General features: G+C 41.3%; 3 protein-coding genes across 7 annotated transcripts in view; 2 read left to right on the plus strand and 1 right to left on the minus strand.

Moving 5' to 3' along the window:
- Positions 1-22: 22 nt before the first annotated feature.
- Positions 23-9,356, minus strand: PIGB (phosphatidylinositol glycan anchor biosynthesis class B). The gene is made up of 12 exons (XM_082322697.1): positions 9,123-9,356; positions 8,913-9,048; positions 8,481-8,598; positions 7,767-7,871; positions 7,469-7,599; positions 6,710-6,850; positions 6,239-6,290; positions 5,597-5,808; positions 4,262-4,326; positions 1,724-1,934; positions 753-933; positions 23-166 (listed from the first exon to the last, which is right to left on the minus strand). Exons 1-12 carry the CDS (start codon positions 9,250-9,252, stop codon positions 35-37), a joined length of 1,614 nt encoding a protein of 537 aa, XP_082178823.1. The 5' UTR covers positions 9,253-9,356; the 3' UTR covers positions 23-34.
- Positions 9,304-9,887, plus strand: PIGBOS1 (PIGB opposite strand 1). Its single transcript, XM_082322698.1, has 2 exons — positions 9,304-9,380; positions 9,565-9,887. The coding sequence occupies exon 2, from the start codon at positions 9,588-9,590 to the stop codon at positions 9,750-9,752; it is 165 nt and encodes a 54-aa protein (XP_082178824.1). The 5' UTR covers positions 9,304-9,380; positions 9,565-9,587; the 3' UTR covers positions 9,753-9,887.
- A 1,668-nt stretch (positions 9,888-11,555) lies between these two features.
- The window catches only part of RAB27A (RAB27A, member RAS oncogene family), a 36,769-nt gene continuing 25,512 nt past the window's right edge, over positions 11,556-22,812 (plus strand). For all 5 annotated transcript variants that reach the window (XM_082322129.1, XM_082322130.1, XM_082322128.1 and 2 more), the window contains exon 1: positions 11,556-11,707. The gene's annotated coding sequence lies outside the window, so the exon portion shown is untranslated. The remainder of the gene's footprint in view (positions 11,708-22,812) is intronic.

Genomic DNA, 22,812 nt, shown 5'->3' on the forward strand with positions numbered 1-22,812 from the left:
GATCTCATTAGGTCTTAAGTCTAGAAACTGATCTTCAGGTATGATTAATTTCATTTTTTTTCCTGTAGACGTAGATGTGGCTTCCAACTCGTCCTTGAGGTACATGAGTGTGAAAGACAGTGGCTGTTTTCTCATAGCCCCTTAAAGCTAGAAATGATGATATTTCCTGTAAATGAACATACATTAGTTTCCACAGTCGGAAAGTATAGTTGGGAGCATCAGAACAGTGTTGCAGAGTCTTCTGAAAACCATCAATTCAACTGTCCCTTGGAAGTTTTATCCTTTATTTTAGGAAAGACTGCTAGAAAAAAGAGGTACCTATCCTGTTTGATTCTGTCTGGCGTGGATACTCACCAGACACTGTTGTTTGAGTACATGGACTTCATAAAAGAATTGAGGGCAAAACGTACTCTGACTGGAGGCATTTTTGCTTGGCATTATTGCTTACTTAAAAGTGTGTGGTTCTGAGAACAGACCCCACATTTGTTTTAATATGGCTTGAGAATTCCATAAAACATTACTTTATGGCATGCAGAATTCACACAGAGGAGAGGGCATACATGAGTGTTAAGTATATATCACTGGAATGCTATCTATACTATATTATGGACTAGAGGATTCAATTTTAATTTAAGCTGTGTTTTTAAAAAGTTGCGGACAACAATTTTCAAAGATCTTAACTATTACTCTCCCCTAATTTATTTTTTAACTTGACCTCAAAACTAGTTTGTTTCATCTTGCAGTTACCATACCTGTTCTAGGACACTGAAGAAGATCAAGTGACTGGGTAATAACGTATCATTGTAAAACTCCTTATTAAGCCAGCCAAGTGGATTAGAGTAAAATACATCTGCTTCATCAATATAGCTCTCATTTCCGGTTAGGTCTGGGGGACACTGAAGGAATCTCATTTTCAGAGGACAGTGAACGTGACTAGGGAGAGACACAAAACAAACACTTCAGGATAAACTGACCGATATCGAAGATTTGAAATGATTCATCACTTAAAGATACCTCAGTCAAAACGAAAATTGAATAATTAAGTTTCTTTTTCCCCAGAGTCATATTTTCGTCCCTTCTGTACCTCATATGAAAGCAAAAGTAGAACAAGTGGATTCAGCTCCAAACTGCTGTGACTATGTTGTTAGCAGTTCACAGAAAGCAGATTTATGTTAATGAAAATGCCATCTGTGTAACATCAGTTTCTTAAAAGGTACTTTTCCGTATTGGCTTCACTGTTCATACCTGCTTTAACATTTTGTTTACTTGTCAGGATCTATTGCAAACTTTTTGGAATAGCAACCTCAGTCATTGTATGTTGTAATTACATTTCTTTACTGTCTAGCAGCAGAAGTAAAGGTAAAATTAATACAGTTTGACTGTAACAATTGGCCTTTAGTTTTGCTACAGAATGAAGCAAATCATAATGATTTCAATGCTATCATAATGAAGCAGTACGACTTTCAGAAGTCATAAGACTTACTGCATATCCTCATAAAAAGCTGTTTTACAAAATCTGAATAAAGCTTAGATGCTGAATTTTATTCTGTGGTATAAACATTTGGCTTATTTCCCCTATTCATTCTGTGTTAACTGTATGAAAAACCAAAAGTCTCCCTGTATACGTTTTATCCATCTCAATTTATTAATCTTAAGAAAAAAAAATTAATTTCTGCTTAAGTGTATGGCTTTTAATATAGTACACTGTTAACTATTTTAATACCTGTAAAATGGAGTAGAGTGGCACGGCATCATGATGAAGACAAAAGCTTGTGACTGGTAAGAGGTATTACAGAGTTGCTGTATGTGACTCATAACATCAAGAGAGCCTCGCTGGTGAATCAAGCCTGTATACAGGGCTGGGAGTAAGTTTGATAAAAGCAGAAAACTTGCTGCAGATTTCTTCCATGCTTTCAGGTGTTTCAAAGAATATCCTATAGAAATACTTCAGTAAGTTTTGGAGATAAGCAAATACTACCAGTTCCACACAGTATTTTTGAAAGTACGGTAACTTACTGGAAAACCATTACTCAGTTGATAACAATACTGTGCTTTGAGGTATTTTAATACAGTGTTCCTTCAGTCTTTACTCTTTGAATGGAAATTCAAAGGTTAGACTTTGCCCTTATTAACTGTTGGATTTAACACTGTAAATGTTAAGCCCATACCTGTCTTTTGAACTACAGAAGTACGATTTCAAAGCCAGTGGTTTGTCTCTTTAGAGTTTAATTTTAATTTCTTGTGGGGAAAAATAGTCCATTTGGTAGTTTGGATGAATGATATGTGGCGATTTACTGATGTGTTCCGATTCACGCATGTCCGAGTAGAGCCAGAATAAACGGTAACTACACGTGCTTTGGTATGGCTGTGGTATTCTTTTCCTCCAACATGCTGAAAGCTACAGCATTCCCTTATTGTTACTCATTTTTGAGCCACTATCTTTGGAAATGCTTACTCCTCCATGATTTCCCATCTCCCATTCCTGCCCCTTCCCCCCTACTTTTCTTGAAGGAGCTAATAATAGGAAGAGACATTTCTCCTGGTGGGAGATAGGTGTATAAACCTATTTCTCACAACCACAACTTAGATGAACCTCGCACAGAAGACAGCTTCATGTTGCAACCAGTCTGGAAACCCTTATTAAGTCATGTGCTTGTCAGTCTTAGGAGATAAAAATATTTTATGCAGCCTAGCTCTGTGACCACCTTTACTGAATCAGAAGAAACAAGTTAGAATAGGCCTGTTTCAGAAGTCAGTAACAAGTAAGTTAAATTCATCTTCAGTTGGTCTGTTCTGACAAATTGCAGATCTCCCTCTCAGATGAAAGCAGTCCACTAATTAGTCTGTGGTTTAAACACGAGTGGAAACATTCTATTATAGGCATTTTTTACTGCTTTTGTGAAATGCTCTTAGCTTATCTTTAAGTGTGCTTGAAAATGACTTTGAAATTCATGTGGTTTTTTTCTTGCTTTTATTTATAATGTTTTGAGCAATTTAAAGACCTCTTTGTAACCACTGAGTTATCAGAAATAACTTTTGTCATGTTTTTCTTTACTAAAATATCCAAACAGAAGATAATTAGCTCTCGATAAATTGCATAGATGACCTCATTCCCTTATAGACATGAAAGTTAAGAGGGATATGAACAAAAAACAGTGGTCTGATTGGAATTTTTCTGCATGTGAGGTAGAACTGGTTCATCTTAAATCTGCTATTGAACTAAGCCAAGACACATTACATATTTGATCTCGGCAGAGAGCAAAATTATTGAAATAGGATGCACTTTTGTTTAGACTAGCAAAACAGGTTAAAGAAAATGACAATTTTCATTGATTCATCTGTTTTGAACTCGTATTTAAACTAAAGCTATACAGCTTCATGTTCCAGAAGTTTTAATCTTTCTTTTGTAACTTTTCAGCATACTAGACTTTACATCATGATTTTACTTTTCCTATAGATGCACTACTGTAGTTAATACCTAGTTTTGTAAAATATAAAATACTTCCTTATTAGGCTCTTTTCTGTGCTTAAAAGAAAAAAAAAGCACAAAACAGGAAAAAAAGATAAGTGAATACTTTAAAAGTTTCTGTTAAAGTATCAGAAAAATCTTCATTAGCAAAAGCAATACGCTTTCCAGTTTAAACTGTGGACAGATTCTCTTTAATTAATTTTTAAGTTAACCACATTAGTTTAGGGACCTTATTCCTGTTTTAAGAAATTCACATTACTACGCCTGAAGGAAAAAGCGATCCCATTAACTGCTCTAAAACTTCTGCAGGAAGTAGCCTCCAGCTGGTGGTTGGTCAAGAGCAGACAGAAAACTAGCATCATCTACTAACACACCTCAGTCCTCAGAAAAGGATAATTGAATACTTTTTTTTTTTGTTTGTTTGTTGCATAGTCAAAGGCATTTGTCAGGCATGTTTGAGAGAACTAGGTGGAAAAATACAAAGGAGCCAAGGAACAAAATTCACTGTAAGGGTGGCATCGCTAAACAGTTAGGAGTCACTGAGGCAATTTCCCTATTTTTTGCAGGAAGTACTTTTGTCCATGCTAAGGATTCTCCATCTGTGTTTCAGTCACTTGCTGTTCCTCATCTTTTTTTTTTTTTTTCCCTTCCCTTTTTTTTCCTAGCTGTAAGAAAAGGTTAGGCTAGTTCTAAGAATCCTTTGTCAAATACCTACATTGACTATTAACAGTCTCTCTTTAGGTAAAAATTATACACAGGGAAGGTTGCAAGACATTTGAAATTAATGCTTACCACAAAAAAACATGCAAAATGGCAGTACCGGATAGATGAACCTGAATTCTTTATGGCTCAGCACACTGTAATAAAACAGATATAATAATACTACAGCGAGAAAATTAAATGCATCAGTTCTCTTGACAAAATGCGTTTTTGAGCTCGGAGGACTGGAAGAAAAGCACTTGCATGTACTAAAAAGCTTTTGGCATCAAAGCAGTTTAGAGTAAAAGTCCAAATTGTCACTTTTTAAGAACATAATGAGTACATTCAAATTAAGATTATTTGGTCAGTTTAAACCAAGCACTAATAAAAGTACCTGGCTACTAATCTAGCAATTAAGTGGTCTATTTATTTCTATCACTACTAGATATAACTTAGCTAGTACTTCACCAATTTGCTTTCTGTCATAGAACACAATAAAAAGCGTGGATGAGAAGCTATAAGATTCAAGTACTCATTTGTGTCTAACAAAGTAACGTTCACCTCTGCTGCTGCAACTTTACACCATTTCCCATGCCAACTTCTGGGGCTTTTTTGGGGACTGCTGCAAGACTTGTGTCATGGGAACCAAGCAGCTTCTTGCAAGACTAAGGGAGATAAAAAAGGCCTAAAATGAAGAGAGCTACAGCCAGTTTTGAGTTAGACTGAAAGAAGAGATGGTATTTGTGGCCTCGCTACTGTTTCGCTGTATTCCGTTACTACTGTAGTCTAACACTATTTATTACTTGGTATTTATTAATTTGCTCTATCTTTTCTTGTCTGAAAGTGTCTTGTTTAATCTACAGTTAATTCTGATGCTTTAGAAACAGCTTACCTCTTCTTCAACTTCTCAACTTAAATGAGACATACAGTCCTATGATAAATGTTAAGAGCTATGTGTAGACTTGTGAATGGAGTAAGTTTTAGAGGCCCAAGAACATCTCATCCTACTGGGGATGTATTAAAGAACCAAATTAAATGGTGTTTATGTTAACAGGCATCTAGTAAACACAGTTTTCCAACTAGCTCTATTGTTGCTTAAATACCTGTTAGGTGATTGAGTGTTGTGTTTTTGTTTTTTTTTTTTTTTTTTTTTTTTTTAACTTTCCATTTAATTTAATGCTGAATTATTTTATTCTTTAAGGGTCTAATAAATTCTAAAAATATGTGTTTGGTAATGATACAAGAAGTAGTATTACATAAAATTCTAGAAACTATTGTATAATTGACTGCGTTTCGTGGAGTGTTTGAGTAGTTTAAAGTTTTCTATCACTTAACCTGAATATTATGCTTTTTTTGTTCTAGAGAGGACATGAGCTTTGAAAAGAACAAAACCTGTGAAAGATAGTAGTTACACTTAGGAGAAATTACCTGTATACCAACACTGTCCAAATCACTGCCATTAGAAAGATGTGATACCTTTTTGGTGCCAGCACACAGCCATGAATAAAGAAAGGCAGATGGGTACCCAGGATGACTGGTAGTCCCTGAGTGAAGTACCAATGCCAAGGATGAGATCCGTAAAATGTTCCCAAATTCTGCAGCACGTTGAATTTCAAGAAGTTCAGCTGAACCAGTACCCACTGGAAGATTTAGGGAGGGCGGGGGAGTGAAGTTAAATACAAACCCAAAGTGAAAACCAACAGCTAAATTGAATTAGAGAGTCATCACTGGCCTTAAATGACACAGCATTTTCATTTGTACTTACGGGTTTTTTCTACTAAGACTCATCACAGACTTCCTATATTTAGCAATTAAACACAGAAGTGTGTTAAGTTTTGCAGTTTGTTGATAACTATTGATTTATAGCTGAGCATACTGATCTTAAGTAACACCCTGTCATTTAAAATAACTGCGAAGTCAGTGTTTAAGGTTTTATGGCTTCGGATATATTTAGAGATCATAGGCCAGACACAGTCACAGAAATAACAGAAGTTAGAAAAGTCTGAAACATCCGTCTATTTTAAAATACTAAACCCAATTTTTTTCTAAGTCAAATTTAAAACAACTTACCTCACCAAAAAACACACGGTCAATTATTAAAGAGGTTCCTACTGTGACCAATCTGCAAAAATGGAAAGTTGGTTGCACTGATATTGCCTGAATTGCTTTTGTACCAGATTCTACTCTTTTCCAAACAGCTGTCAAAATTCCTTGATTCCTAATCTTTTTTGAGATTATCCATACTCATGGTCTTTTTACAGTGGCCAGTTGCCATCACCTGGTATCCTTGGCACAATCCCAGATTAAGCTGGAATGCTGTTCATGCCTCATCCTCATGAAATCTCTCCTAGCGCTTTTTTGCAGCATATACATTAATTTAAAAGAAGCATGGCCCTTCTTTAAACTTTTGCAAAAAGACTATTTTTTTTCCTTGCTTTTTACATGAAATCAGCTTTTTTGGGTTGTCTGCCTTTGCAGTGGTAAAATCAATCTTAAGATATAGCTGTGCACAGTCATGGTTTAAATTCAGAAAGAACTTACCCAACTGGAATGCAGTTGTGTAGGATAAGGTCTGCTTTCCTCTGTTCTTGCAAAAAATGGCTGAAGACCAAAGGTATCCATGGGATAACAGCGGTGGGACGAATAACAATTGCAAGTGCTATCAAAGCTAAATATTTGCAACTAGAATGAGGGAACATAAAAAAACCAAAAGTTTATCAAAAGGTTTAGTCAATTCTTTTGCAGACAGTGACATTTCAACAATTTAAATACTGTCATGTCTCTGACCAAAAGTTTTTCATACTGGAGATAGCTTTGATTCTCTCAGTGCAGATACTCTGCTTTGCTTGGAAGGCTGACGACTATGTAATTGCTTTATTAGCAATGGAGTTGCTAACTAGAAGCACATACTTGCTTTAAAATAGATAGCTGGTAAAGAAAGTCGTGACCACAAATTAACTGATATCTGAACCCAAACAAGCTTTTGTTATCTTTTCCCAAGTTACCACAAATTCCAGTCCTTTCAAGTTTAAATTAAAGTTTCCCATAAAGTGATACTTTGCATAAGGGAACTGGAGAGTAGTAATTTTATATACCAACTGTATCACGGCTTCAGAAAAAAATTTTAAAGGAAATACCACAATTGCTGTTCCTTCCATGATCTAGAGCTCTTGCTATATGAATGAGGTGGTTTTGGTTGTCTTATATTTTAAGATAAAAGTTAGCATTTTAAACAGTATCAGTACATCGGTGTTATCCCAAGCCAAAAATTATCAGTACTGTTAGTAGAAAGTTTCTCACCTGCTTCCCATCTTGGAACCTTTTATCGGATAGTAGGAAAGAGCAAAAATGGTAAGAAGAGTTTCCATGGTGTTTGTTAGAGTTCTGGTACAGGAATACCATGTAAACCAGGAACACAGCTGGCAGAAGTACTGAAAATTATGAACAACAGGATGCACAGGGAGAAACATTAAAACAAATTCTGTAGTTTTAAATGAAGGTGATAATTCTTCAAGGTGTGATTTATCATTTTGCTGTTGTTTACACTGCAACACTGTTTATTAACATGCATAAATTTTTTTTATAGGCTAAGACTCACCACACACTTTGCTGTTTCTTCATTTTCAAGGTGTCGCACTAAGGAGTAAAGCTTCACATCAGCAAAAGCTGCCAGCACTGCCTGTGCAAGTCTAGGGACCCATATCTATGTAAGCAGAGAGAAAATTTTATTTGCAACAAACGTTATATTCCAAGTTCAAAGAGAGGACTACTGAATTAGTGAATGACTGTTCAGACATGAAAATAGTGAATTAGTGAATATTCTCTATAGCTTTTTATGATTTTTTTTTAAAAAAACAGTAAGGTCCTTTGGTAAGACAAAGAAAGTCTAAAGTTCAATTGAAAATGTTCAGAAATTCAAAGTAGAATTCTTTGCCATTCATCTCCAGTAGAGGTCAAAAGGGGCTGTTGTTACTGGGTTTAGTACAAATACATATTATTAAACACTTTGGAAAACTGAACCACTGAGCAATTATGATGTAGTGGCAAACAATATCACTATGAAACAGAAGGGGATTGATGGAGGCCAAGAATAATCCTCTGCAGTCACAGGCGTCAGTACTGTGACTGGAGATCTACGAATGAGTTCTGCACCCATGCAAAACACTTCAATGAGGTCTCTGTGCTCATACATCTCTAATGGCCAGATTCAAGGCTTTGTATTTTACCTGGACAATGATAAAAATACACGGAATTTAAATACAATGCTTTAAATTGGGTTTTACTAGGGGATGCGTTTTCTGATTACACTCACCAGCAGCTGAACGTCATCCTTAGCCAGCAGCTGTAAAGCTTTGTAGATGCTTGCAAAGATGAGGGGGTACGAATAACCCCTTAAGCCATTTGCCCATTCCCAAGTCAGGTACCCATAATTATTAATATTAAGGACAGATCATGAACAACTGAAACAAAAAGTTTAATTCCAGCTGTGATATTCTCAGACTTGTCTGGGCCGAGACCGCTACCCTCGCGGCCAAAAGCAGCGCGGTGGCTGTTTCTGGCCAAGCCAGCGCTGGAAGCCTCCTCCCGAGCGCTCCTCCCGCTCGGGACGCCGCGGCCGCGACTCTGCGGTCGCGCAGGGGCGGAGCGAAGCCCGGGGAGCGAGGCCGTGCCCCCTCCGCCCGCAGAGAGCCACGGCGATGGGGGGGGCCGAGGACCGGCGGAAGGCCGGCACCGCGAAGGATATTTGAAGACCATGCGATGGGCCACCTCCAGCGACTGCCAGTACTCGTCCGGGACGAAGCTGGTCTGGACGAGGAAGCAGTTGAGCGCCCGCAGCGCCACCGTCAGCGCCAGCAGCGGCGCCGGCCCGCCGGCAGCGCCTGCCAAGGGAAGGCTGTCCGTCAAGGCCCCCTCCGGGGGGCGCCGCCGCCCCGCCCCGCCCCGCCCCGCTTACCGGCGCCTCGCTGCCCGGCGGCACCGCCGGGGGCGCTGTACAGCACCGACCGCCGCTTGCGGAGCCGCACCGCCTCCGGCCTCCGCGCCCGGCCCCGGGCCCGCGCCAGCAGCCCGCCGGCCGCCTCCATCCGCGTGGGCGGGCCTCCGCCGGCGGCGGCGCATGCGCGACCTCCCGGCCGCGGGGACGCCGCCGGCACTTCCTTCCGGTAGCTCTAGCGAACGGGAGGCCTCCGCTCTGTGGTCTCCCGTCCTTCAGGTGAGGGGCGCCGGGTCTGGCGCGGCGCTGCTCGGGGCCGCGGGGCGGAGCGGTCCCGGGGCGGGGGGCGCCGAGCGCCGAGCTCTGCCCCCGTCCCCTCTCCCCTTCCCCCGCCGCGGGGCGGAGGTGCCGCCGAGGGGCGCGGAGAGGCCGCGGCGCCTCACGCGCGTGTCTGTGGGCGCAGGTGCGGCAGCGCCGCCTGCCGGCATGTGGGGGCGGCTGCCGCTGCCGCAGGTGGCCGTGGCCGTGGCGCTCGGCGTGGCCAGCGGGCTCTACATCTACCGGCCCGTCTTCCAGCCGCCCGCGCCCCCGCAGCCCCCCGAGGGCACGGCGGAGCCGCCGGCGGACGCCGCGCCGGAGAAGAGGCCCTGAGGGAGTCGTGTGAGCCGCGCCGCTGCCCCCACGCCGTTCCCCGGCACCGCCGCGCAGCCCGGACCTCCGCGCCGCCCGCCGAGGAAATGGCGCCCACGCCTCGCACCAGCCGGGAGCGTTCGTCGCCCGCCGCGGGATGTCCCTCCTGCGCCGGCAGCCGTGGCGGTCCCGGGCGGCCTCCTCCGCAGCCCGGCCACGCTCTGAGGCAGTCCGCCATCGGAGGATGTAACCGCGTCCGTGTGTGTTTGGCACCAGCCCGTAGGGACGTGAATGTTGAAACTTGTATAAAATTCCGAATGTTTAAAGGTATGTCTTCACGTCTAAGTTTAAATAACCACCAGAGAACTGGAAAAAGAAAGTCAACTGGTGTACGGTTACACTTCATGGGTTTTTTTGGATTGCCTCTGATCTGATCCTCCAAGCAATAAATACCGTTTTTATCCACTTGTCACGGTTTCAGTTCTTAATACTTCAGTTCTGTTGGGACTGCAGTTGTACTGATGGCTGAGAAGGGAACTACACCCAACTTCGGTGTCCTTGGCTTATGTTCATACCGGCATATATATATATATATATACATATGCACGTACCACACATACATATATGCATCTTTCATTCCTGAAACAACGAGGCTAGAGTGGCTATTTAATAGGTAGTGTTGCCTGAAAGGTTGTACTTCGAGAAGGGCTTCAGCACGTAGCTCGGTAGGACAGCATTAATCTTGCAGTAGCTGTGGATCAGTCTGACAAAGAGAACAGGATCTGAGACTCAAGGAAAGTAGATATTTCAAGACTTTAGTAAATCTAAAAAGAAGCCAAAACCTGCAGATCTTGGGAGGAATTTCTTTCAGATTTTGGTTTTAAAACAGAATCTTGTTTGGGCAGTATGAGGGAAGAAATCCTTTCCCTGGATGTGCTATTGTTTAAAGCCAGGAATGACGTGACAGCTGGAGGCAGTGGACGGGCTTTAAAGCAGCTAAGATGAGAGGACAGCAGTAGAAGGTGGACTGGGAGGCGCAATTGAGTGCGTGATAAATAGAGTTTGGACGTGAGGAAATGCCACCAGTCTGTGGTGAGTGCAAACACAGAAGAACTGCTGTGGTGACTCCAGCAGCTTCCTTTGTTTACAAGACCATTCTGTACTGAAGAGGCTATTTTAAAAAGGTGTAACTGAAGTCTAGTAGGCACTTGCTTTGTAAGCATAATTGCTGGAGGTTTGTCCATAAAGATGGCAGTTGATTTTCAAAAGTCTCAAGAAGGAGGATGTCTGAACTGATGCAGGCAGAAAAGGTTATTGATGCAACTGAGATTAAGACATGATGAATTCTGCAGACTGCTGGATTTAAAGTGGGTGTATTGGGCAGCTGTCGAGAGAGCAAAGAGAAAGTTATTTTCTCTGGTGAGGGAAGGTAGCCAGCGGGCAGCAGAAACAGCTACTAAACCCACAGTGGTGGGCATTCCCTGGCGCCACGTATTTTCTCTTCAAAACCTGTTTTGCCTCTGCTGAGTTTTTATTAAACGGCGTGCCATCTGTCAGAAAAGCGAGGAGGAGTCCGCCTGGAGAGCCAGCCTGTTGGACTGAAACCGACTTCCAGCCGAGGGAGTCGCGGGCGGCAGTGCCGCCCCCCCGCCCCCCGGCCGGGGCGGTGCTGCCCTCGGGCCCTGCTCCCCGGCCCCCTCAGCTGGCCCCGGGCGGGCGGGCGGTGGGGCCGGGCCGAGCCGAGCCGAGCCGAGCCGAACCACGGCGGGGCGGTGCCGCCCGCCCAGCCCAGCCCAGCCCAGCCCAGCCCAGCCCGCGGCTGCCCTGCGGCCGGGAGGGCCCGTTCCCGCCCCTACCTCGGGCCTTACGGGAAGTGATGTTGCCTTGACGGAAAACGCACGCTTGCAGCCCAAAAAAGGGCAGGTGCGGAGGGACGCGGAGCAGCGGGAGCCCCGGAGGCCGGGGGAGGCGAGCAGGTAGGAGGGCGGGGAGCCGGGCTGAGGGGCGGCGGGGCCGGGGGGGCGCGGGGCTCTCGCCGCCCTGTCACCCTCCGACGGGGCCGCTGCAGGAGGCACGGCGGGGCTTCAGAGAAACGTCTCCGCTGCAAAAGGAGCTAATACCTAATCTCAGGACGAGTGGTTTGGGCAGGGAACTCGAAATACTGGGGAAAAAAGGTGATTTGCCGGTGCTGCAGAGCCTGGGGAGCGAGCCGGTGTCCCAGCCTGCTGGCGGCGGGGGCCGCCCGCCGAGGCGGCGGCAGCTCCGGCACCCGTCCCCCTCCGCTCTGCGCCCGCGGCCTCTCGCCCGCTGCCGGCCCGGCCGCTGCTCTCGCCTGCCCACCTGGGGCTTTTCACAAGGGGGCCTCATTCCTGAGGTCAAAGGAGAAAGCCTGAAGCCCCGGCCTTCCCTCTGCCCGTGCATGTGCTCAGCTTTACAACTGCTGCCGTGAACACCACTGCACAAATAATCCCTCTCAGGCCTTCGCACGTACCGGCTGTGGGACCTGCAAGTTTCCTACGGCTCAAGACATGCATTTCTGTTGTAAAAAAGAGAAATGGATTGCATGTCTGATTAAAAAAAAAAAAATCCTTTAAAAATGGTAAATTGTTGTGGGAGCAAAATAAGTATGTTCTATCTGTTTACCTGGAACTTAAATCTTGTATCCGAGTATCAACAGATCCTGGGAACAGTTGCTTCTTTCTGAGCACTGCGTGTTTGTCAGGTAGAGTCTGCTTGCTGAGAGGGTTCAGGAGGTCTCTTCAACCTGATTTGCAATGCTTGGGCTAAACTAACACTTTGATGATCTTGGATATAAAGAAAGCTAAATCCATCAGAAAAATGTCTTGGTTTTCCTAGCTCTGTAAGTAACTAGATTATATTAATACATAAGTAGTATTTTTTTTATGGTGCTAGCAAAGTATAAAGGACAAGCCTAGAACTGTCAAAACCACCCAACTTTAATTTTGATCTCTCCTTAGAGATGCATCAGGTGTATTTTGAGCTTTCTGATCGTATGACTCCTCACTTTCCCTAATGATTAGTGCTTATGAATTTTTCATCAGGGTAACACATATGCATGTTTGGACTTAGGAGTTCTGCTAGGTGTTATTTCTCTACACTTACAGCTTTTATCGAAACTCTACAAAATGTTTATTGATTTCCACACATAAAATGCATTAGCAGCACTAATCCGTTTCTAAAATCTTTTCTGCCTGCCTTTTCTTGGAAATTTATTCTTACATAGACTTGTCTTCTCATCCCTTGTTTCTTTTCATAGACTTATACTACTTTTGTGACTGTTCCAAGTATTTTCCAGCTAGGGAAAAGCATGTAATACCATATGCATTTCAAATGTTCATACATAATTGTAGGAATAGTATTTGTGATGCTAAATGGATGTCTCAAAAGCATGGTTAAAAAGATGGGAAAAAGAACAGCATGTTCCTGTGTTTCTAGTTCAGGGTTCTAATTTTACGTCTACTTAATCTCTTGTACAAAGGAGTTCTGGGTGGGGGGGAATGTACTGCAACTTACACTGTTTTATTTTTACAGTTAATAAAATTTCTCATCTGCAACCCGATATCTAAAACTAGACTGTAAGTTTGTTTTCATCACTATCATTAAACATGGGAACACATTATTTTATCACTTGACTACACATTTCCTTTTCTTTCAAAGAGAAGATTGGTGAGATAAAAGAAATTTTAAGTAGCTTTTGTCATTTACAGAAATGAGTATTATGGGCAGTAATCCTTGTGAGTCTGCTTTGGATTCTTGGTTGCTCTGTTACTGCCAGGTATCTGCTGCGCTGGCATAATGACCATTGATTAGTCTGTCAGTTTTCAGCATAACCCTGGATTTGCAGATCAACGCCATTGTGAAGAGCAATCTGTCATGGTCAACAGAAGGCTAGTAAGAATTTAATTTAGAAACAGGCAAAATTTGCACTAGAGAGGGAATATAAAGAATGACAACTCTTTTTTCCCCTGTTAATGTCTCAGCAAATAATTATAACAAGGTGCATTTAAAATGTATTAAACTTATGATTTACATAGTTAATCATCAGATACTCTCTGCTGTATTAAAGCTGTGTTACTGTACTCCACTGCACATGTGATCTGATCCTGCAGATAGTTAAGTTTGTTCTTCAGTAATTTCAAAGGGCTACTTACATATTTATAGCTAAGCATTTGCTGGGCTGGGTATGTCAACTGCTCAAGGACTTGCTTTTGCTCCTCTTGTCTTGCAGATAGCACTTATGCTGGAGATACAATCATGTTTACAGAACTGACTTCAAACATGGCTGAAAAGTTGTTTAAGTATAGCATGGTTTAAGAAATACTTATCTAAAAGGCAGCTTTTTATAGCAGAAATAATTTTTATTTCCTATTTATACAAACACATTCCCAACCAGTCTTCCTCTGGGAATAGCATCTGGTTATGAGATTTCTTTTCCTCATTTCTTTTTTGGTCATCTTAGTCTGCAAACTGCATCCCTGTCAGGGGGCAAGACTAACTTGAACTACATTAAATCAGCTGAGATCATACCCTTTTATATCCAGTGGAGGTAAAATCATAGTTGAATGAGAAGTCCTAGCCCCTAATTTCTTTCCTGGAACATCCTTATATTGTTTTGTTTCCATACATAATACAACAGAATTTACTTTTGATTATTGTAATAAGTAGTCTCAACATCTGTGATTTATTTTCCAATCTAATAAGCTTTGAAGATTTAAAGTTATGGCATATATATTAAAATATGGCATATAACCAGAATAATTTTTTCCTGTGATGATGTTGTGGCTTCAAGGGGTTGAAAATACTCTGATATGTATATTTGCATAGTCCCAGGCGCTGGAATCCTTTTCATGTACTGGCCAGCACTTTGGAGCTGACTTGACAAGTTCTTCAGTATTTTAAACTACTGCAGGGAAAGAAAAAGGCAAATGTCCTTGCTTCTATGGCTCTGAAGATAATATCCAAGTGTAAACCAATGCAGTGCTATTTTCCTGAGTTTGCAAACCCTTTTCCCCTAGCTGTTCCCTTTCTCTATGTCTGATACTTTTACTGGTGAGAAATGGGTAAGACTAAACCATATTAGATAAAGGCACTTCTGGAAGACAATGTGAAGACTGGTAGTAAGGTAGGAAAGGGGCAGGAAGCAGCAATGAAGATGATACAATCTTAGGAGGAGGAGTACAGCTTTTCTAGAAATTTGTGGTTTGCAGTGGAAAAAAATGAGCTGTTAGACATATGAGCAATGTTTTTAAATTAAAAGTTAAATTTGTGGGGGCTTGCAGATGGTATTTTGAAAATCAGTCTACACTTCTGCAGTGATTCCTTGTGTAAAAGAGTTATGTGAATGAAAGTACTGTAAAGAGTATACCTAGCTGAAATATTTTATATGCAAATAAAACACTGAATGGGTATAAGGACAACTGCTATGCAAATCAAGTACCTGATTCCAGATTAACTTTGGAGTTTGTGATTGCAGTTTTGCAGCTGGCCATCTTACTGCTTGTATGTTCAGCTATCAATTGAAAAGGTGATAAAAGGATAAAGGAATAAATAGCAAAATAGTTAAGTATTATTCAAGATTCAGTTTTTTTCCTTTCAGGTAAGGTGAGCACCATGGGTGGAAGTAATGCCTTTTATTAGACCAACTTATGTTGTTGGAAAGGGTAGGTGAGCTTTCAGGTATGTAAGCCCCTTTCCAGTTTGAATTAGAAACAGCAGAATACAAAACAAAATTGAAAACAATTGATACACGATATTTATAGTACTTCTGTTAAGCATATGAACCCATGGGGCAGTGTATGTCATTAGAAGGTGATGAATGTTCTCTTGCAGAAGTATTACTGTTTTAAAGGCATCCTCTTATGTCTAATTAAACACTTCAAAATGGCAGTGCTGTCATAGTAGCTGCTATACAACCGTGAAAGTGAACGCCATGTGCTTTCCAAAGTCAACCAGGTTTTACTCTGAGGGCCTATCTCATTATTTTCCTAACTGTTGGATATTTCATTTGGTTCTCTCAGCTGCTCAGTCCAAGGGCTATAAGGAAAAAGGTTGCTCTATGAACTGAAAAGGAAGAAAACAATTCTTTCTAATAACATCCTTGGGGAATGGGAACATTTGGACTAGACTGAAGGTTGCTATCAGTGATAAGGACTAATACAGCATGTATGTTGGGTAGGAAGAAAAGAACAGTTTATTCATTTTTATGATAAAAAATGCAAGTTTTCTTGTGTGTGTCTGCCAGTCTTGCAAGTATAACGTTTCATATTAGTAGTTGCTGAGGGAAATTATATTCCTTCTGCAAATCCCTGCTGATAATTGCATGACTAACACAGAGTGCGGTGCATTTTGAAAACTTAAGGGTATCACTCAAAGCGAGCAGTTGTGGGAGTTGCTTGTGCTGTGAAACTGTTTTATGCAAGGTTTGCATGAGAGATGAATTACTGTTACAGTTATGGCCAATGGGTGGTGCTTTCCAAATCTACTTTGAAGCCTAGCTAACATTCAGAATGTGCATTATAGCAAAAAGTAGGATAGTAGTGGTTTGGTTTGGTTTAAATGGCAAATATTAATCATAATTCCCCTCCTCCCACTTGTTTGGTTCCAAGCCAAACTTCATGCATGACTGAATGTGACCCAAAATACAGGTATCAGGTTAGGTTCTAGCCCTGCTGGTATCATCCATTTGCAACAGAGTGTTTCTCATCCATCGCTTTAAGATCCTGTGCACGTAACAGCACATGCTGCGCTTTTTCCTCTGACAATGATTGAACTTGACAGGTCTTTTCTGCAGGGGCATGAACTGTCTGGCTGTACTTAATTTTTCCATATTCTGTCTTGCATCAGAATAGTGTAAGGATAGATGTCTCTGTACAGAGATGGTGTCATCCAAGTTTGAAGACAGTACTGTCTGAATTTCATTGTATTTCTTCTGAATTTGATAGCAAAACTCTCATAAAATGTTGGATACATTGGATAAATGTAGCCCTAAGTTGGAGTTGTTAAAGTAGTAGTTTTTTAAATGTTCTTTAGCTATGAAGTAGAAGAGGTGACTATAAATCTTTACTTGATAGTTTTCTAGAATTGTCAGTTTGGGTATAGCACCCAGGGCACAGGACAGGGTCTGAGATCCTGCTGTGTGCCAGTAGAAGCAGGCTTTGGAAGACCTATTAAAAGAGCGTGCTGCAAAACTAGAATCATGCTTTCTATTAGCTTTAAAAACAAAACAAAACACACAAAAACCCCAAATTTGAACTGTTAATACAGTGAAACTCAACTAGTTTTTTTTCTATTAACTTATTCTTTTTAATAATAGATGTGCTTAAATTTAATTTGCTTTTAAATAGAAAATGTCTTTAAATCCAAATTGAAAGTAAATGTAAAATTGAATGATTGTGGCAGTATGTGCTGCAGCTAGTCTGGAGCAATGCATTGCAACTTGGCCAGCTAGTGCGTGCCCCTTTCAGAACTGAAAAAGTGTAACTGCTAGCTTTCAGTGGAGGTGTGCATCTCACTCTTTTCTTAATCCAGCTGCCAATTTTTCGCAAAGTATATAGGAACTTAATATCTTTGTGGCTTCTGCCCCTCTGTGAAGCAGTGTTAAAACAGATCAACAGATTCAAATGTTGGGGGAGAAGGCAGAAATGAGAGAAATTCAATGTCTCTGCCCCTCTCTCTAATAAGCTTTGTTTCTTTAGGAAACCAGGCTAAAGGCATGTCCTCATTTCAGCTTTGTTTTTTGCATTGCAAATTTGGAGCTTTGCTCCAAGAAGTCCTTAATGCATTCGCAATCTCCACTGTGGTGTGTTGAGCTTTAGGTAATTGTTCTTCAGCCTAGCGTCCTGAGGGATCACAAGGAATGGGAGCAGTAACATTTTTCTTAATTGGGAGTTGCACAGGGAGTGGAATAGGGCCAATGGAACTGAAAGACCTACTTTGCTAACGCACTCCAGAACCACCACCTTTACAAGCCCACCTATTCCTCTTGCACACTCTGAAGGAAAGAAGATCAACCAGTCAGGTTAGTCCTACTTAACTTAGGGAGTCACTGAATAAATGTGGAAATGAAGGAGCTCTAATATTAATGATGTTCATGGTTTAAGAAATGGTAGAGGAGAAAAATAGGCATCACAGGTGTTTAATTAGGTTTCATATGCTTCATTGCATGGAAGATCAAACAATAATATAGGACAAAAAGAATACTTTTCTGTAGCTCAGAAGAGGCATGCATCTATATCTCTCAAACAGTGCAAATAACTACCCTTTCAATGTTTCCTCCTGAGAGCAAATTTAAAGTGGAAGAGACACTGTTGTCAGCTGATGGGGAGAATGAAGGACCACTTGTCCTATTAAGAAGATTTACAGAAGATGTGAACAGGATCTTCTTGTGCTGGAAGGAAAGCCCAGCTGTCTCCAAACTGGAACTCTGCTGCAATCAGTTTTAATAAGCAGTGTCTTTTACTTGGCAATGACGTATTGGATCAGGTAGTGCAAAGAACAAATGCATATCTATTAAGCTTAAGCATGAATAAAAATACCAAAGCAACTTTCAAAACTGTATTAATATTATAGAATTGTAAAACATTGAAAGTCCTTTCTAAGGAAGCTGTAGTGCACATGTTCCTTTACATTGGAACAACAGCTTCCTGTAAAGCTACTACATTTTTTAATTTAAAAAATACACTTAGTCATCAACCCTTTTAATACATAGATAAAGATCATTGATCTAAAATGAGATTTGTAACTCTTCAGACTAAAGACAGAGACATCAGATTATTAGCCTGCTTTTACAGCTTCTTACCAAAATGCAGGGGCACTTCTGTCTGCATGCATTACTGTTCTAGGTGCTCTCTTCATGCAATCAGGCACCCACTTCCTAAGTTTTACAAAATGTGGAACCAACAGACGTCTCACAGAAGAGCTGTAGCACATCGAGTAATTCATCCACCTTTAGGTTAAATATTCCTCTTTTGAGTACAGATGATGTGATTTGAATGTTGCCAAAATATCGTTTCCTACATGCAAAATGATCAAATTTGTGCATTTCAGTCAAAATGAATAATCATGTTTGTTCTTACACTAATACATTTTATTGACATTTTAAATACAGAAGTTTTTATTCACCTTTTTTTGGTGTCTTAACACCTTGTACATGGACACTATTTTTTTATATTATTTTCTTTCTAATATTTCAGAACTGTAATAAGAGAGAACAAACCTGATTCAGGAATTAAAGTTTTTTTTCTTTCCATTTTCATTCAGGTCTGGAGCAAGCACCTACACTTTTGGCTTTGCCTCAGGATAAACCGTGCCTACACTGACATTAATAGAAAGTGATGTGGAGGCAGTAAACTAGTAGTTCAACAGAATTGACAATTCAATTAGAGCTGCTTGTTTGAGATAGTTTTACTAGTCTTTTCTGAGATACTAACAGGTTCTTCAAATATAAGCAAATTTGATATTGGGAAGCAATCTTTTGATGTTTTTCCTGTGAAAAAGATGACAGAGTTTGGTCTAGAGTTTTCCGAAGTGCTGATGTTGAGTGCCCAGTTGCTGGGAAGGATTCCTGTCTTTAGGCAGTATGATATTCCATGAAAACAAAATTGATGCTTTTAATTTGTCAATTATTTTAGTGTTAACTTTTTTTGTTCTTGAAGAGACCCTGGTAACTCTTGGAAGTTAGTCATCCAGAGCCTCTCTTGGAGGAGACTATTTTTAGAAGCTCTTTTCTGTGTTAAATGCTGCTGACCTTAAACATACCAATACTTCATCTCTTGCAATGCTAAAAGAAAGTTCTGTCACCATTACTAGAAACTGCCTAGGTTGGCTTATAGTTGAAAGAACAAAACATGAAAGTTTTACTTTAATCTATAGTGTTACTAAATATTTAGCAGATGTGCCTTTTGGGTAGCAGGAAGGCCTGCCTGACCTACTTTCATTTTAAACACTGAAGGGGTATTTCATGATTTAATGCTGGCAAAGTTCAGCTATTACATTTCTGGTGTGAAAGCTGATCTTCTGAGTGTGGGTTGTCTTTTCTTTCTTTTTTTCTTGGAGGGCTATTGGTGAGAGGAAAGCAGAAAAAAAATCAATATAAAGGATTTTGTCTCTTCCTTTCAGGTCTTTTTAGTTCTGTCTTGAGGTATTGGCGTGTTACTGCATTTATGGACTGCTGCGGCAGTAAGTAGCAAGCTCATTCGCATGACACCTGGTCAGTTTTCCTTTGCAGCACATTCCATCACCCCCTCTTATTTTTTTCCAGAGTGTCTTTTTGTGGGAGGCTGACTTTCTTCCAAGGAAACAACTATAATTCTGTTTTACAGTTGTAGGAATGTGCCTGTACCAATTAATATGTTCATATTTTGCCTATTTACTTTTTTCTCACCTCCTCTTCTTGTATTTTGTAAGGTATTTCTCTCACTGTGAAATGATTGCTGTGTGGCATGTGCTCTGGCTCTTCTTGACGTTTGCCAGCATATACACGAATCAGTTCATAAGCACTGTGTCCCAGTGGCTGCTTTTCCCCCTCTTGCATTTTTTAAGTTTCCTCTTTGATTGCCCGTAGAGGTTTTGTGGCACAGATAAGATTTGTGGACACTAACAAATAACATTACCCTGGGCTGCCAGCTGCTTGGTTTTCATTCCATAGTCTTGCAGGTCATGTGTTGAATGCACGTGTAAAAGCTATGGCTGTTGGTAAGGGCATGGTGAGTTTTGGTGAGTGTTGGAAAAAGCCATTAACTGGTCAGAGTGCTGAAGAGGAGACTTCCAACAGAATTGGGTAATTGGGGAGTGGGGACAGTGGAGGCGGTTGACACTGATATTAGGCAAGTTCAGAGCTTTTGGCTTTGAAAACAGAGATGGGTTGTTCTGGAGCATAATCTGAAATGGACTGTTGCTAGATCCTCTTCTTCCCCTATTTCTGTCTCCCGTGGCAGATGTCTTAATTCCTGCATGAACCATAGTCAGACAGGTAACAATCCAGCATTTTCTTCTAGAGGAAACACCTGCTACAGGACAGTTCGGACACTTGCAGCTTGTCTCAAGAGCGTGGAATGTATGAAGGCAAATATTCCAATGCTTGTGATGAAGAATGCTCCACGCTGTCCACTGTGTTCGACTCTCCTCAGATTTCCTCCTAAATTCCTAGGCCTGTATAGCATAGATTATTTTTACAAGAAGGCCATAAATTCCGTGCATTCAGGTCATCTTGTTCATACAACCTGTTCATAAAATTTGTTCATAAAAACGGTGGGACGATTTAATAACTAAATAGGTGGCCATTCCTTTGTAGAGCTGGAGCTTCAAACTGCATTTCACAGTTTCAGGACTTTACTGGTGTAATTTTGATCCCCTACATCAACTTAGAAAATGTCCAAGCTCTTACAAGCCCCTAAGATTCAGGTAGCAGCGAGAGGAAGGCTTACCATGGGCTGGCTGCAGGGGTTCCTGTTCCAGCTGCTGCTGTACCGTTTCCGTGCGCTGCCTGCCGCCACAGTAGGGCTGGCTCAGCTGTTTGTGCAGCCTTTGCTGAGACGCTGCAAATGTGTTTATTTAAAAACAGATACTTTAAATAACCAAAAATTGATGTCCTCCCAGTTTGTAAACTGGGGGCCTCTGTTTTGGTACTAACTCTGCAGTTTGAAATCAATGAAACTTCACCCTCAGAAAATAAGCTTTATTTCAGCTGTACCTTCCTAGCAAAGTCTTACTGTTTCGGATAAACCCTTTCCTGGAAGGGGGAAGTGGAAATTGGTTGCTATTCCTCACACCGGGTTGGTAAGAGGAAAGTTAAGCAGCCTTGTTTTGACCTGAAATCAAAAGCTGAAGTCTGTAAATTATTTATGAATTGCTTTCCCCTCAAAGACGGCAAAAATCTTACTGTGTGGAAGAGCTTGAACTTTGTTTACATTGCTGGTTGAGACTTCCAGACAGGCAGTTAGTGTTCAGGCTGTGTAGCCACCCCCCAGGGCTGTTTGCAACATGGCAAAAGAGTTGTTGCTTTGTCTGTCAACACTTCTTATCCTGTTCCTCCTTCTGCGCTCTGGAGCAGTTACCAGAAATTCTTGGGTGCTTGTGGTCTGAGTATTTCTTCACACTAAGCAAATGTGCTGGTATTGATCAGGGATGCAGTTAAAGATTAAAAATGTTCACGTTGCTGAAAACTGAACACAAACTTTTTTATTGCATGTGGGAGCAAAAAAGGGACTTCTGTATTCTTCTGAAACTGTGGTGGAATTTATAGAAGATTGGAATGAGCAAAGAATGGGTAGAGTTTTTAAAAATTATAACCTGTAACAAAATGTCAAAGAAATAGATTTCTGTTATATCTGGAAAAATGCTAAGGCAGGGCATGAAAAAGTGTTCCACCACAGATAGCTGGATGCCAGCTCTGTATAACAGAACTTAGATGTTCACTGGGGAAGGGGCAATAAAAATTGCCATGATTTAGAATCATAGAATTGTTTAGGTTGGAAAAGACCTTTAAGATCATCAAGTCCAACTGTTAACCTAGCACTGCCAAGTCCACCACTAAACCATGATAGAATGATTTGCAGGAAAGGAGGTGAGATAGTTCAGACAAGTGAATTAAGGAGCTTGTGGAGTTGTTTTTGTTACTGGTAGATGAATGCATTAAGGATACATTAAATGTTGTAGCAGGCTGCCTGTAGCACTTCTTAAATTATAAGCCTGGAGAGTAGTCTTAGAAACCTTCTTAATTTGTTTTCTTACTTCTCTGCTCTTGAAATACTGTGAGGAAAGAAACTGAGACAAGAAAGGGTTGTGCAAGGTGACCTGACTTCTGTAAAAGCTCACATCTGCTAAATCTTACGTGGTTAGTGCAAAACTTCCTTTGTCCACACCTTTCAGTCCTCTACTGTTAGCATCTATAATGTCAAGAGCATTTGTGAGAGGGGACGAGGCCTCATGGTGACCGCAAGCAGCTGTAGAGTTCCTCTCTTATCCCTTGGACCCAGCACAGGGACCTCTGTCCAGCAAGTGCCTTGGTGCAGACACCAGTGCCAAAATGTGGCCAGACACGTGAATCTTGCTTGTTGGGCAT

The sequence above is a fragment of the Platalea leucorodia genome (assembly GCF_965183815.1).
Source record: "Platalea leucorodia genome assembly, chromosome: 9".
NCBI classification, from domain to species: domain Eukaryota; kingdom Metazoa; phylum Chordata; class Aves; order Pelecaniformes; family Threskiornithidae; genus Platalea; species Platalea leucorodia.

Excerpts from the sequence above, each read along its gene's own strand:
- PIGBOS1 (XM_082322698.1), top strand. The coding sequence starts at position 9,588 with ATGTGGGGGCGGCTGCCGCTGCCGCAGGTGGCCGTGGCCGTGGCGCTC.
- PIGB (XM_082322697.1), bottom strand. The coding sequence starts at position 9,252 with ATGGAGGCGGCCGGCGGGCTGCTGGCGCGGGCCCGGGGCCGGGCGCGG. Across the intron at positions 5,809-6,238 it reads ACCGTGTGTTTTTTGGTGAG|TGGGTACTGGTTCAGCTGAA; the intron begins GTAAGTTGTTTT and ends TAAATCTTCCAG. Across the intron at positions 1,935-4,261 it reads ATTTTGCATGTTTTTTTGTG|GATATTCTTTGAAACACCTG; the intron begins GTAAGCATTAAT and ends GTATTTCTATAG.